General features: G+C 33.8%; 1 protein-coding gene across 1 annotated transcript in view; it reads left to right on the top strand.

Moving 5' to 3' along the window:
* Positions 1-15351, top strand: part of LOC129264902 (RNA helicase aquarius-like) — a 31508-nt gene extending 16157 nt beyond the window's left edge. The window contains exons 21-40 of the mRNA XM_054902862.2: positions 481-590; positions 1138-1269; positions 1817-1966; positions 2425-2494; positions 2780-2890; positions 3313-3422; positions 3885-4020; positions 4886-5053; positions 5684-5725; positions 6077-6214; positions 6683-6754; positions 7552-7739; positions 8333-8504; positions 9241-9411; positions 9839-9924; positions 10506-10617; positions 11082-11144; positions 11788-11901; positions 12691-12959; positions 13412-15351. Coding sequence (XP_054758837.2) covers positions 481-590; positions 1138-1269; positions 1817-1966; positions 2425-2494; positions 2780-2890; positions 3313-3422; positions 3885-4020; positions 4886-5053; positions 5684-5725; positions 6077-6214; positions 6683-6754; positions 7552-7739; positions 8333-8504; positions 9241-9411; positions 9839-9924; positions 10506-10617; positions 11082-11144; positions 11788-11901; positions 12691-12959; positions 13412-13436 — 2439 coding nt within the window. The 3' untranslated portion in view covers positions 13437-15351. The remainder of the gene's footprint in view (positions 1-480; positions 591-1137; positions 1270-1816; positions 1967-2424; positions 2495-2779; positions 2891-3312; positions 3423-3884; positions 4021-4885; positions 5054-5683; positions 5726-6076; positions 6215-6682; positions 6755-7551; positions 7740-8332; positions 8505-9240; positions 9412-9838; positions 9925-10505; positions 10618-11081; positions 11145-11787; positions 11902-12690; positions 12960-13411) is intronic.
* Positions 15352-15819: the final 468 nt, after the last annotated feature.

The raw sequence follows: 15819 nt of genomic DNA, 5'->3' as shown, positions 1-15819 counted from the left end.
CAAGCATTTTCCTAGTGTCTGATTAAGAACATCAGATACTCTAACATGAAATGGTAGTTTAAAGCTGTCTAGAAAACCAACCAGTAATATCAAGGTTTGCTGTACACTGTGCCTGAGAGTGCACAGCTGGCATGTAAGTAGTGTGAACAGGGCCAGTTTGCAACACACTGAGACTTGCCTCTCAGAAGAATTGAAAAGTTCTTGTAACCTATCGAGAAAGGAATTTTCCATCCTGGATATCTGAATAAACATGTATGAATGACAGTTTAGTCTATAAAGCTAAATCTATTCCTGTCTGACTGTTTAGTCTATAAAGCTAAATCTATTCCTGTCTGACCTAAAAGTTTGAAATTCTGATTACAACAGTAGCCAGGATGATGACATTTCATTTAACAGAATGAAAATAAAAATAGTTCCTCAGTCCCATGTCATAGGTTTGGATGTAATGCATATGTAATGTTGTCTGATCCTTTCTTGTAGGCTGTTCTGGAGACTATCCGAGACCTGATGAATACTGACTGTGTAGTACCTGACTGGTTACATGATATTCTTCTAGGGTATGGGGATCCAGGAGCAGCTCATTACTCCAAGTAAGAACTAAATTATTATTTCCTTGGGGTTTATGGTCAATATAATGTAATATGTGTGTTGTTTGTGTTCAGGGAGTAAAATTATTGGTTGTTTTTCTTCATATATTTGTTTAATTTCTCGACCATTTAAAAAATAGGATTTAGACTTTGTTTCATTTTGTTCTTCTTGAAAATTAGCGTTATCTTTAGAAATAGCAAAGTTTATTTTATAAGTGGATGAGATAGGGTTCATTCCACAGCAATATGAATGGATATGCTATCTTTCTTCAGTTTGGCTTCAGAATGATCTAGCTAAAACATCCAAGTCACCTTTCACTTTCACCAATAGTGTTTATTTGAGGATTTCAATGTACATTCCATACCATTCTAATAAATTTTACTCTAATAATGACGAAATCCGAATGTTAAAATGGTACGAGAGTGGTATCAAAATTGTTCATATTCAGAGTTAATGTAAAGAACATGACAACTTAAATCAATTATTCAACCCCTTCATCTTTTAATTTACAACTGTGAAATTGATAATTTCTTCTCATTTTTTTTACAGGATGGCCAAACAGATTTCAACTTTGGACTGGAACGACACATTTTTGAATGCTGACCATCTTAGGGCTAGCTTCCCAGACCATATGGTCAAGTTAATAACCGATGACCCAGCCAAATTAGTGCCTCCTTTCAGGTTTGTGATTTTGAACAACTGAAGGCTCATATTCAGATTTAAATCCTCACCCTTACTTTTAAGCATATGCATGAGAATACCTCTGTTAATCTTAGGAAAAGATGATGAAAATAGAAGACCAAGAAGAAGAAGATGAAGATGCAGATGAAGACAATAAGGACAAAAACAGGAATGAAGGAGACAATTTTACAGAAGACGATGAAAGGGAATGATAACAAGTAGGAGAAAGAGAAGGATAAGGAGAGGAGGAGAGTGAAAAGTATAGCAGAAGAAGAACAGTAGAAGGAGGAGGAGAAAATATAAGGAAGAGAGGAAAATAATGAGGAGAAGTAAAATGAAGTAAGAATAGGAGGTGGAGGAAGAAGTAGTAGCAGCAGTAGTAGTAGTAGTGGTGGTGGTGGTGGTGATGATGGTGGCGGCGGTGGCGGCGGCGGCAGCAGCAGTGGTGGTGTTGATGGTGGTGGTGGGGGGGGGGGTAAGAAGTATGATATCCTATGATTCTTTGTAAAGAGAGAGATAGATTACCCTCCCTTTTCTCTGACTGCAGGATAACATTTCCAGAAGCTGAGAAAGGAGGTTCTACAGGAAAGAAACGTAAGGTGGATGACACCACTCCGATGATAGCCAAGAAGGAAATCATCGTTGAACCTCACATCATTCCTAACAGAGGCCCTTATCCATACAACCAACCAAAAAAGTCAGTCAATATAATAAAAATTTTATATCATTTCATAAAAATACACATCTACATGTACAGTGTTACCATTTGTATTCAAGAAAGGAGACTGTTTTTCCCTCCTCAATCTTCAAACAAATCATTTCATATATTTAATTCTGTTATGCTGTCTTCCCTCATGTTATTAATTATTTTGTAAAGCTCTTAGAAACTTCACGAATGAGTACTATATGATACATAATTTGTTGATATTAACCCCAAGCAACTCAGTGGCTTGGTTTACTTCGTTATGGTTTTGTGAATACATTATTTAAATTCTTAGCCATTGATATGCAGTTAATAGAGAATATGATTGCTCCAACAGCTGAATGATGTTTTGAAATTTATGAATAAACTGCTTTTGTTTCTTTTTATTAAAGTATTAGTGATGCAGGGATTCAAATATCTCTTCTATTTGATCATATTCTCTGTGTTCACAGGAATGCCATCCAGTTTACTCCAACACAGATAGAAGCAGTCAGAGCGGGCATGCAACCAGGTCTTACAATGGTAATTTGATTCAGTTTCTTACAACACCTATCAGTTTTATAATATATTGGGCTTTTGTCTGTAAAGTGATTATGGCATCGAAAAACAATCTTTAATATTTATAATGAAATGCATACAATTGGTTCTCCAAAAATAATGTAAAACAACCACTGTAATTTTAGGAGTAGTATTTTCCTGACTCTTTTACGTAATATCTTCAAACCTGTATTTTCAGGTTTTAGTACCATTTCAATGTACTTTTTGATTAGAAATTGATGAAAATATAATTGTCTGTTTTGATGATAGGTTGTTGGACCCCCTGGAACTGGTAAGACAGATGTTGCTGTTCAGATTATCTCCAACATCTATCATAACTTCCCAGAGCAGAGGACTCTTATAGTCACACATTCTAACCAGGTAAGAAAGACCCATAGAAAAAGACTATCCCCCAAGAAAATCTCCCTCAGTGGAGCAAGTGACCTGGGGATGCTTTCATAAAAGTTGCCAATATCCAACAGTTTTAAAACTCACAACTGGAAAAAATATTATTTTCCCAGTTTCTGCCAGTTAATCAAAAGAGATATGTTGTTAATTTCAAGTATGGTTTTTGTCACAATCTGAACAAATTTTTTTTTCAATAAACAGCTGGAAAAGAACCAACTCTCTGGCTTCGCATTTTGGGATTTCATATATTCAAGTCATTTGTTGTAAAGTCTTGCATACATTTATGGGCAGTTTAATGAAACATCTGCTCTCAAAATAAATCTATATTGATAAACCTCTCTGTATATGATTAATACTAAGCAATGACCATTGATTTTTGTTCTTGTATTAATCAGGCTTTGAATCAGTTGTTTGAGAAGATCATGGCTTTAGATATCGATGAAAGGCATTTATTGAGGTTGGGTCATGGTGAAGAGGCGCTCGAGACAGAAAAAGATTTCAGCAGGTATGTGAGGATTATATAAATACTATAAATGATATTGATAATTATAATGATGATGATACTAATAATAATGATACTGATAATGAAAACAATGATAATGATAAAAACTTCCTTCACTTCATACCAAATGTTACTGGGAAATGTTTTGTCCTCTCCAATTGTTTAAAATCCTTCCTAATGTAGATTTGGTCCTCCTTATTGTTACTTGCCCTGTGTTTTATGGAATACATCCATTGTTCTCCTTGATTTAGTTTCCACTTCTGGTAGGTTTTAGGCAGATAAAGATAATAATGATCATAACAATTATAAACAATTATTGTTACTAGTAGTAGTATAATAATCACTGTAAAACATCTCCTTGGAACTAAGGATACAAGTAAATAGTTACCAGTTCAAGATTAAGTTGCAGTATTCCCTTTGTATTGTAACATGCCCTAAATGGAATTCATTTTGTGCAATTACCAGGTATGGCCGTGTGAACTATGTCCTTGGCCGTCGTCTTGAGCTGCTCAAAGAGGTAGAGAGATTACAGGAGAGTCTTGGAGTTCCTGGTGATGTTGCATACACCTGTGAGACAGCTGGTCACTTCTATCTGTATCAGGTAAATTCTAGTACTGGAGTCATCTTGCCCATGTGGAAATGTCCAGCAGTAAATAAAAGACATTTTCAAAGCTTGAAAGAAATCTGTTAAACTCTTATTTTTGTGGTATATAGGTTTATCTCTAACTGGGCCATTTGTTCATGAGTTCTGTTATCTGATTGGTCAATTTGTTTGTAAGACAAACCTGTATTTACTTATTTGATGTTTACCTGTTTTAATATCGTTTTCATTGTTACTCGCGTGCCCGGTGCTCATTTCAACCATGTGATATGAGACCGTATTACATGGTATGGGAACGTATTTAAGCATCGTGTGTGCACTACTATTTGTGCAGAAATTTCTTTGGCAAAATGTGCATTCTTTTTACTGTGATCATTGTGATGTCATGAATAATTTTCTTTCGAGATTCACTCACAAAATGCAGAGGCTTACATCTATGGAATTTTTTTATTTTTATTTCCCTTATTCTGCAACAATATAAGGATAAACTTAGAGAGATAAAATCATTACAGAATACGGGAAATATCTAAGTTCTGGTTCCACATTCCATTTGGCCTTCTGCCTCATGAAATATGGAACCATGGAACCAGAACGTAGATGTTCCCCTTGTTACGTAAGCAAGCATGGTGTAACAGATAATATTCAGATGGATGGATAAAGAACCTGGAATATTAAGGCTTCGAAATTGATATTTTATTAACATATCTTACTGTATTTTTTCTACTTGTGTTAAAAGATTGTGTTTTTTTAAAAGGAGTGAATCAGTCGAATCTCCATGAAATATTTCACCAGTCAAATAGGGTTTCCTGTAATGTCACTCTCCTAATATTTGACCTTATAATCACCCTTGTCATTCTTTTATCAGGTGGTAGCACGATGGGAGAAGTTTCTGAGTAAGGTCAAGCCTAAGGGAGGCAAGGAGGTTGGAGTAGAAGACATTGTCACTCACTTCCCTTTCCATAAGTTCTTTGAGAATGCCCCACAACCAGTCTTCAAAGGGGAGACCTATGCTCAGGGCATGGACATTGCAGAGGTATGTTCATTGTTTCTGTCATTACTTCACATGGATTTTTTTTCTTATTCCGCTCACATTACAAAAATTCTTTGTACAATTCTTGAGACTGTTGATATTCTATTCTAAATTGGATGGAAAATGGCTGTGGCAAATTTGAGCATTTTCCCATGAAGGTATATATCAAAAAAGAGAGAGGAGTCCCACTTTGGATTCCTTCCCTTGCAGCAGCTCTGGGGAGCGTTTCATAAAAGGACTTGTCAGACGTTTTATCCGACAACTCCCATTTATCCGACAGTTACTTTAGTAACAGTGCTTCTCAGCCAATCAAAATCCAGAAAAGTTGTCAGATCTGACAACTTGTCGGACGAAAATGTTGATGAAACGCCCCCCTGGTCTTCACTCTCACATGAGGACTCACCTCGGCAAATACTTGTCTGCCTACTCATCTGTCGCATTGACATGAGATAGTAGTTATGTATTTCACAATTCACTTATCTTTTTTAGGAGGTTTATTGCCTATTTAAGGAAATTGTACAATATTATGTTTCTTTCAATGTATTGTCATTATTCCAACATATTCTCAAATTATTTGAATTTTATGTTATTTATTAAAATGGAAAAAATGAATTGTGTTTCATTGTTTTACAGGGTTGTTATCGCCATATCAAGAAGATCTTCCAACAGCTTGAGGTAAGAGTAATATAATAGTTTTGTTTTATTTTTTAAAGAAACTTTATTTCATTATTCAAGGAGGTGTGTTCTCATTATTCTTTGAATCTTTGAAAACACCACTTGTTTGGATTAAAAAAAAATGATAAGATACTCAGGGCAGTGACTTTTTCTTCATTCTTAAATCTAATATTTCATTTTGAATTGAACCTAAATGTATTTCAAGAGGCTTATTTTGCTATTTACAAGGGCTGTTTTTACATTGGGGATGCATTGCTCTCATTATTTATTTTTGGTTTCATTCTATAATAATACAATTTGATAAAATTTGCTAAAATAACAAGACTAATATGGAGTTTTTTACATTAACAGGAATTCCGAGCATTTGAGCTATTGCGGAGCGGGAAAGACCGATCCAAGTACCTGCTCATCAAGGAAGCCAAGATCATCGCAATGACATGTACGCATGCTGCCCTCAAGAGGCGAGACTTGGTCGATGTTAGATTCCAGGTATATTTCTCCTTTCATGTTGATTCTAGGGTTAAGCTTTTTGTGAAAATGGACATTGATATTTCTTTATCAAGAATATGAGGGTGGGAGGTTGTGACATAAATTTTTGAATATCTTTACAATTTTTTCACGTAGAGTTTCATACACAATTCCTACTTGAACAAAGACCTTGAATTGGAATGTGTATGTTCACTTAAATTTTTTATTCTATGAAGTGTTCATGTTGTCATGGAATTGTTACTTTACACTTTGAGTGCTGTCTAGTGGTCTAGCAAGTAATGACAATGATATTTCCAATTGCCTGGTAATGTAAAAAGGGATTTGAAAATACAAGTACATGTATATACATTAACAAAGCTTACTCTTAACTCTATTCCAGTATAAAATGACCCATTATATGAGAATGGCTCATGCTCCCTTTTTTATTGTTACTGTTGATGTTTTATATATCTTTATCTTCCCTGACAGTATGATAACATCTTGATGGAAGAATCTGCTCAAATATTAGAGATTGAAACCTTCATCCCTCTGCTCCTTCAGGTAACTTCCCCAGTTTTATATTCAGGTTAATCTAGGAACTTTATTCATTTAACAATGAATAAAGTATTGCTAAGAATTTATCAAATTTAGATCATTCATCACAAATTTTGGCAACCTATTTTTTTGGTCAAGCGCGAAAAATACTTTTGCCGTTCAATCACTTGTGAGAAACTATAGCCAAAGAAAGGTGGTTCATTATGGATTTGTATGTATACAAATATGCAGTTATCAAGGTCCCATATTTTCACACTTCCGTTTAGGTTTGTAGTTCCCTAAGAATTTTGTTCTTCTCCTGTGTGATTGTAGTTTCCAAGATTCTCTATTCTACACCTCATAGTCAGTTCCTAAGACATCCTTTTCAGGGTTTCATGTAATACTCTTATAATCATGGCTTGTGCAGTTCTTTACATGAAGTAAATACAGCGTTAGATGTACCAGGTTTGCAAGAGTTTAGCTTTTTTTCTTTTGATTTACGGCTTAATTTTTACTTATTTTAGCTTTCCTCTTACAAGAAGTATTGGAACTCTTTCAATTTCAGCTTATTTTGACACTCTTCAGCTTTTTTCAGCTCTTTTTATTTGTGATCTCTCACACCCCTTCTGTACAAGAAAGAGTGACCTTAAGAACGACTGGTGATCCTTCCTTGTGGGAAATGATATTCACCATTTAAATGTTCATTGGTGATTATTTAGCGCGTAAGAAAGGTTCACCAGTCATTCTTAAAGTTGCTCTTAACTTACAAACAGCATTATGAAACACCCACCAGCTCATGGAATTGCCTATATTTGACAATTTAGAATCCTGAGGATGGTTTCAATCGGTTGAAGCGATGGATCATGATTGGTGATCATCATCAGTTGCCACCGGTCATCAAGAACATGGCCTTCCAGAAGTTCTCTAACATGGAGCAATCTCTCTTCACCCGGTTTGTCAGGTTAGGTGTCCCTACTGTTGATCTGGACGCACAGGGTAGAGCAAGATCAAGGTAGGGTAATAAAGTTATTCACTCTAGCATGAAATTAAACAATTTGTTCTACAACCAATTTATTACAATTGATTAATTGCTTTTACATAATGATTAATACAAGCAAACATAAAATTTAATCATTTAAAAGTTAATTCATCAGAAATTAATATAAGTTGATAAAATGTCTGAAGATGTTTTAATTTTGCCACTTTGTGTGAAAAGCAGCAACTTACATACATTTAGCATTGCTAAGGTGAGAAGATATTTTTCATTATTTTAGGCTCTGCGCTAAAAGTCATTTGGCCAAACTTTATAATGTGGTCAAGTTGAAATATATACAGCTGTTTTCTAACATAAACGCTTATAATCATCAACATTTTTTTAATGGAAAGTATTGGGATGTGCATTATGGGGCCACTCACCCAGCTTCTTTTAGGGTTTCAATCATTTGCATATTTCTTGTTGAAAATGTTGCTTTAACTTTCAGTGAATTGATATTCTGCTTTTGTTCCTAATCTGGAAACAATGTGCAATGAATGTACCTTGAGGGTTCCTTACCATCCTCTTGACATCAATATCTTTCTCATTTTTGTTGTTGAAATTCCTGATAGCATTGCTACTCTCTACAACTGGAGGTATCGTAGCCTAGGCAACCTGCCTCATGTGAATAGGATGCCTGAGTTTCAGACTTCAAACCCAGGGTTGGCATTTGACTATCAACTCATCAATGTAGATAATTTCAACGGGGTCGGTGAATCAGAACCCAATCCTTACTTCTATCAGGTAAAAAACAAGAGATTCCATTTTGGTCTTAATATCAAATCCATTTTTGTATTCATGACTAACTTCATGAATCTAATGGTGGCCATATAATGAGTAGTAATACTTTCATCAGTTTGTTGAAGGATATTATTGCATTGATTTTCATTTAGAATTGTTTATGTTCTAAAAATCTGATTCTTACTTAATGTAACAGATGGTCAAAAATAATTCAAGTTAAAAAGATAGTGAATAAGAAGTAGACTTTTCATAAGATTATTTTCATATGTATGATTTACTTAAGCTAACCACATACTTCATATAAAAAAAAACATATTCTATGTGAAGTAATGACAGAAAAAAATAACATACCTCTGCGATATCCATATTTAATGTTTGGATGGGTACTAAAGTTATAATTCATGGTATGAACCCTCTTTATGTGTATTTACCAGCAATATCAGGTTTAATCGCAACAGTGTAATCTTACACATGTCAATAACTTGTAGCCGATTCAAATTTAATGATAAATTATGGTGTTTTGTTGATCCAAAATTATGATTCCAGTATTTATATGTTTATTTTGATTCTCAGTTAAGATAATTATATTTGTTTATAACTCTATAAAGTCTGCTTAAAATTGTTTGTTCCAAAATTTTGTCACAGATTGTTTGTTTAGTGTGCAGTTGATATTCTTCTTGAACTGCCTACTCTAGGTACTCATTTAATATCTGGTTTTTTTTCTTACATTTTCTTTTAGAACCTGGCTGAAGCTGAGTATGTGGTGGCACTCTTTATGTACATGAGATTGCTGGGATACCCGGCAGAGAAGATCAGTATCCTCACTACATACAATGGTCAGAAGCATCTAATCCGTGATGTCATCAACAAACGATGCTCAGACAATCCACTGATTGGTCAACCTCACAAGGTAATAACACATTGGATGATTTCAAGTTCAGTGTTGACCTTTGGGTGTTGGTGTTGGGCTGGTTTTTATATAAGCACAACACCAAACCTAAAATGGATCTAGTCCCAGCAGAAATCTCACAATAATGTAACTTAGAAGATATATTAAATTTCGCATTTGTTGCTTAAAGCTAGGGAGGCAATCAATTTTGTGCTTCCAACATCAACACCAGCACCTACACAGAACATAAATTCACCTGTTTTACATGGAGATGCATACACAGTAACTGAATGCTATCCATAAAGATGATGGATAGTTGAAAAGCAGTTACAAATGTAGATTATTCCAGTGTATTGTCATCCTTATTCTATCCATAATTGTTAAGATTTTAATTTCTTTAATTTTTGCTTGGATTGAAACACAATATTGATTTCTTGTTTAAATTCAGGTGACAACAGTAGATCGTTTCCAGGGACAACAGAATGACTACATTCTTCTCTCTCTCGTGAGAACAAAGGCAGTTGGACACATCAGGTATGATTGTATAGAACTCTATAAATGTCTTATAGCTTTATTGTGGAGTAATTTACAGCTATTCTTACAGTCCTTTGATTCATTATTAGAAAAAAAGAGAGAATGATTAAATCATACAAAACATGTGTAAAAGAGTTGATATCAGATCTAATTTTAAAGCATTATAATTTACGGAGATGTTTGAAAAAGGGGCTTTTTTACATACATGTACAGTATTTGGTTTTTCACTTTGGTTTGAAACTACTGCTCAATCATGGAATGGGAGTAAATCTATATTTAGCTTTCTGATGTACAATGGCAATGATATTGATGATGATGATGATATTTATAATAATAATGTTGATGATAATGGTATTAATAATTGTTACAATGATAAAAATTATTATCGTGATCATTATCATTTTATCCCTGCCAAATTTGATGGGGCTTTGTTAGGAATCAGTGTATGGCTAGGCTGTCGGGCACTTTTCAGTAATTTTGACTCCTTGTACAATACACCTTATTTTCTGAAAAGGGCATATTTTAGATGAAAATCAAGGTGGCATCATGATAATTGTACAAAATGTTTTCTTTGTTTTCAGAGATGTGAGAAGACTTGTTGTGGCCATGTCTAGAGCTAGACTTGGTCTTTATGTCTTTGCCAGGGTGTCGCTCTTCCAGAACTGCTTTGAACTATCACCAACATTCCAAAATGTAAGAACAATCATGCATAATCTAAAGTATTTGTGAAATAGAATGTTATGATTGTATAACTTTAGATAGACTTCCTTTGTTGTTGATAATCATTTAGTTTCTAGCAACTGTCAATTCAGCTTTTTCAAACTTCTATAGATGTAGTAGTTGGGTGTGACAGGTTCATACTTTATATTATCTTGGATTTTGATCATTGTCTACAATGATGGATGTTAATTCCAAAGTTTTATTGATCTTTTTATGTATTTCTTGTTTTATAATTTGCATTCTTGAATTTATCTAACTTTCTTTGAAGTTATTGCTTCCATAAATTCATTTCCGTGTCAATTAACAAAAAAAAAATCTTAAATAAAAGTAAAAATGATAAATGATTAGATTGATTTAATGTTTGATTTATTGTTCCATAGATAAAGAGTAAGGATAATTAGAGAAATGACTTACTGATCATCTTTTTTTATTTGCAGCTGATGTCGAGACCAATTCACCTCCATCTTGTTCCATCTGAGACCTACCCACCACAAAGAAAGGTAAGTAAATAGCCTGATACTAATTTAATTCTTATTAATGTGTATTCCATCCTTGAGAAGGAAATTGGAATTCTAAAGGAAGACATTCCTTGAATGCTCATGCACCTTATCAATGTAGTCATGCTTTAATTGAGGTGATGGTATTGCCATTGCACTATATATATATAATTGCTGCATGGTAATAATAGTGGTATTAGTACTGATTGATCCTGAATTAATATTTGACTTGCCAGTTAAAACCGTGAATGTTATTTGTGATACTGATGCAATGTTTCCACCCCTCACCCAGCATTTCAGAGTTCTGTTTGTTTTTATTTTAAGTAGAGGAAAAAAAATGGTTGAAATTGAAACATCAGTTCATGAGATTCATTGTGTTTGGATTGTGATTTTTTAGATCAATCAAGACAATATAAAAAAGAGTAATTTTAACACATTTGTAACACTTTAGAACAGCTGTTTATGAAATCCAAAATGCAATCTAAGAAGGTGAAGGGCATGAAACTGGCCTCTGACCTGAGCCCTGGATCTCAAGTTTTTATGTACAATGTTTTGGAAACTTGTATGGCACTAAGTAGCATTTAGTTCTAAGACAAATGCATCATGATTTTTCCTCAATAAATTTTGTGTTGTTTTGTTTATTCAGGCTGGGCAACCTGTACAAGGTCGTGTGATGGTGATTGAAGATATGCCTCATATGGCTCAGTTTGTATTTGACATGTACAATGATGGTATGCAAAGAATGCATGCACAGATTGGGGTAAGTATGATATATACTGAATCAAACCAAATCAAATTATCAATAGAAATCCATGATTTCATATAGTTATCACTGTTCAAAATATGTTACATTATCACAATGATGATAGCAGCAGTGAGAGTATGAAGTGAAAGAATGATGATAAATTTTACATTCATTTGATTTGCTGACAATAGAAAAATTACTGTGAATCTTACTTGAGATATCATAGAAAGAATACTTCCTTTTGCTGACCACAGACTTAATAATGAAGGGCGATAGAAATCTCTGTTACCCAGCTACATTTTGGGACTCCATCTCAGCCTTGAAACTGAATAATATTCCTTTGTTTATTTGGTAAAAAGTGGAGCAGGGTTAGTGATATGACTTTGCCATTTGAAATAAGAAGAATATGCATAGAAACTACATAATGTTGATTTGCCATGATCTTCTGTTTATGGGTAATCACCATGGAGGTGTCAAATTTCCTATGTAAACTGACACAAGATAGTCTTTACAAATAATTTGATCTTAATGTCATGATCATCCATATTCTTAGATAAAAATTATTAATAGAATTAATATTTTCCTTATGTATGGTACACAATGCTGAATGATTAATCATTTGATGGGAATGTGAATTGTTGATTACTTCTGAGCTGAATGTACTCCTAAGCATAATGGGATGTTGTAGGGTTGTTATTCATTATACTATTGATGGTTATGTTGTAGCTTCAAAAGGTTATTGCATTTTCATTTATTACACCGCAAACTTATTGACCCTTGAAATTATTTGGTGATCTTGTTTAGCGCCAAAGAAGAATGGAACGTCTTGCCAAGCCTCCAGTGTCTTACAAACCCCCTCCAAAGAAGGTGGAAGAACCCATGGAGACTAAACTAGATGAAGAAGCCAATAAAGAGGTGGTAAATACTGAGGAGGAAGTGGACCATTCCAAGATGCCAGAACATCCAGGGGAGAGCAGCAGTGAATCAGAAGGGGAGGAGGAGGATGAGAAGAAGGATACACAGGAAGTGAAAGAGCAGGTAGAGACAACTGTGGAGAAAGAGAAATCAGATACGTAAGTTATTTCTTTAATGATTTTGTATCATACATGTATTGGTGTTATTTTACGATGGAAAATTTGATAGCAGGAATTGAATTAAGCAATTTAGATATTTATAGTTATGATCAATGTTTTTTTTTGTGTGTGCAAGGGAGTCCTTCCGAATTTCAGTTGTGACTTAAGAGGATATTAAGAGGGCTTCTGCAAGAATTATGCTTCTATATCATTATCAAGCTTGCATATGAAAAGATTTGCATCGATGATACAAGTCATTTGACTATTGCTGTTCCTTGGATCTCTGTGTAATTTTGTTCTGCCAACATCCTATGGTACTCATTGCAGCTTGTGATAATTTTCCCCTTATTCTTTCTTCGTTGCCTCATTGGAGTTTTCCTGATAAAAACATAATGAAACTCACTGTTATTGGCTTATAACTGTTAATTTTAAATTTTCTTCTTTTCAAACAGGATTGAAAAGATGGATGAAACTTAACAGCTTGTGAATATATACGGTGTGATGACATTCAACAGGATACAACAAGGATGGCCACAAAATCAATGATTATGATGATGACTAACTATTACCAAGTCAACTGAGGCTCTTATCAGTTCTTTAGGGACTGAGGAAAATTTTACCTATGCCTTTGATGCATACAAGGTTAATTTAGAGCATTGTGCCATCCGAGGAGTTTGGTACAAATGGGCCTAAAAAGATCATGCTTGGTTGTACTCTTTAACTGCTCTTTGACTCTTTTAATATGCTATATAAAATTGAGATCTGTTGGCTCATACTGCCTTAATTTGAAATCAGATAACAACTGACATATTTACTGAAATTCAGTTTTTAATGTGTTTATGTATTACATATTAATTTTTTCCTTCACGGAAAAAAAGGTATTGTATGAAACACTTATGCTTTGAGATATTGCTAGTTAACCATCTTGGTAATGCATTGTAGCCTGAGTAAATCTCAGAAATTTTTTTACTCTTTTGCAGTAAATTATACTATTGTTACTTGCTACCAAAGTAAGGCAGATTATGTTATACATGAACATTGTGACTTTGGGTAATAAAATGCTTGATGAAAGAAAAAAATATCAACAAGCTCTTCACATGCCAAAATAAGCTCACATCTATGGACTTTGTTTATGTGATTTGGTTAGTCAATTTTTACATTAAAAAAAGATTAAGTAAAAAGGGGCAAATAAGCTACAAGCTTTACATCTCTACATCCAAGTAAAAGTAAAGTAAACAAAAATCAGCTTAATTTTTACAAGCTCACTAAGGCTAGCAGTGTGCTCTCATAAGGATCATGTTCACCTTCTTTTCCTTTGTTCATCATAGTTTGATAAATCTTTACAAAGATTTAGTAACCAATACAATGCAGATATTCGGGCTTCCATCTGCTTTGTGCTCACATCACTGATCTGTTGTTGATGAGATTGATATAAATACAATGTGCTGCAAGATCCTCATTAGGATCATGGTTTCAGGATAATTTCAATTTCAAATCAGTGATATAAACATAACTACATTTAATCACATTTTAAGATTAAACCCTGAATTGCATTTCATTACTGTATATTAACATCCCTATAATGTAATCTGTTTTCAATAAATTCTCCAGAACAAAATCCTGTAACAGTTATACTCTCAAATGTCAATGGTTTTTAATGTTAAAGTCTATATCAGTCGACCTTCTATGATATTTCAGACTGGATTATTTGAAATGTTTGAAACTGAACAGATTTCTTCGGTCCAAATACCTGGTAAATGGACATCTGCAGAGTTACCTGTATATCAGATGGTTAGAAGAGTAGGTTTAATGGCATGTATTTTCTCGCTGGCTGTGATTGTGTTTGCATGCATTCACATCATGTTTGACACAATTGTACAAATACATATTCACTATGAGGATGTTTAATTTTCCTAAGTCAGAAATACCTTTTTATTTTCAAGTACTTGTCTCACCATTTATTGTCACCAGCATGTGGTGACACATTTGTAGAAACTAGAAAGTCATAACAATTTCTATTTTGTTGATAGAAAACATTATTTTGCTCTTAACCATTAAAGAGCCACCCTTTTCCTGTAATTTTTCTATAAACATCTGTTTTTGGAAGAATAAAATGTCCCTGGCTCTTATCTTCAATTCTTAGATGCATCTTTTATGAAACAGAAACAAGTCTTTATAAAATCTATAGCGTCTGAACAGATGCTAAAATTGTTTATACTTGGGGCCTAGTTATAAACATGGTAACATCTTTCCCAACATGGCCCTAAATACTGCAGTATTTTTCATGATTATGATTTTTAAAAGTTATTATATCAAGCCTTGAATTGTCAAACCATTGTACATATTACCTTTTGTACGTAGGATGGAAATAAAATCAATTTTTTAGTACAAAGTTTTTTTGTTTTTGCAATTGATTGAGTACATTGGATGAACAGAGAATCATTCAGATTCCTTTCTGATTGTCCATGAGACAATGACTGATTCTTACAAACACAACATACTCATATTCCTGTATTGGCCCATTTTGAAAATAATATCTGAAAAGTTTTGGTGTATTTTTATAGATCTTTTTAAAGAGTTTAATAATGATAGTAATAGTAGGCCTAAATACAATGATGATTTTGATGTTGTTGATGATAATGATATGACGATGATGACAAGGATGATGGTGATGGTGAAGATGGTGATGTTGTTGATGATGATGATGTATCATTAGTAGGAACTTGTCCTGAGCAGATTCAGAAAATTAATGAGTGTCTAGTAACAAAGTATCAAAATATATTTTATTGATAGTATATGCGCATAATAATGAGAGTCATAATATTTGTGTAAAATTTCACTAGGCCAGTCGCAGCAATTA

This window comes from Lytechinus pictus, chromosome 7, assembly GCF_037042905.1.
Source record: "Lytechinus pictus isolate F3 Inbred chromosome 7, Lp3.0, whole genome shotgun sequence".
In the NCBI taxonomy this organism is placed as follows: domain Eukaryota; kingdom Metazoa; phylum Echinodermata; class Echinoidea; order Temnopleuroida; family Toxopneustidae; genus Lytechinus; species Lytechinus pictus.
The sequence above is the reverse complement of the archived record's forward strand: the minus strand, read 5'-3'. Positions and strand labels throughout refer to the sequence as shown.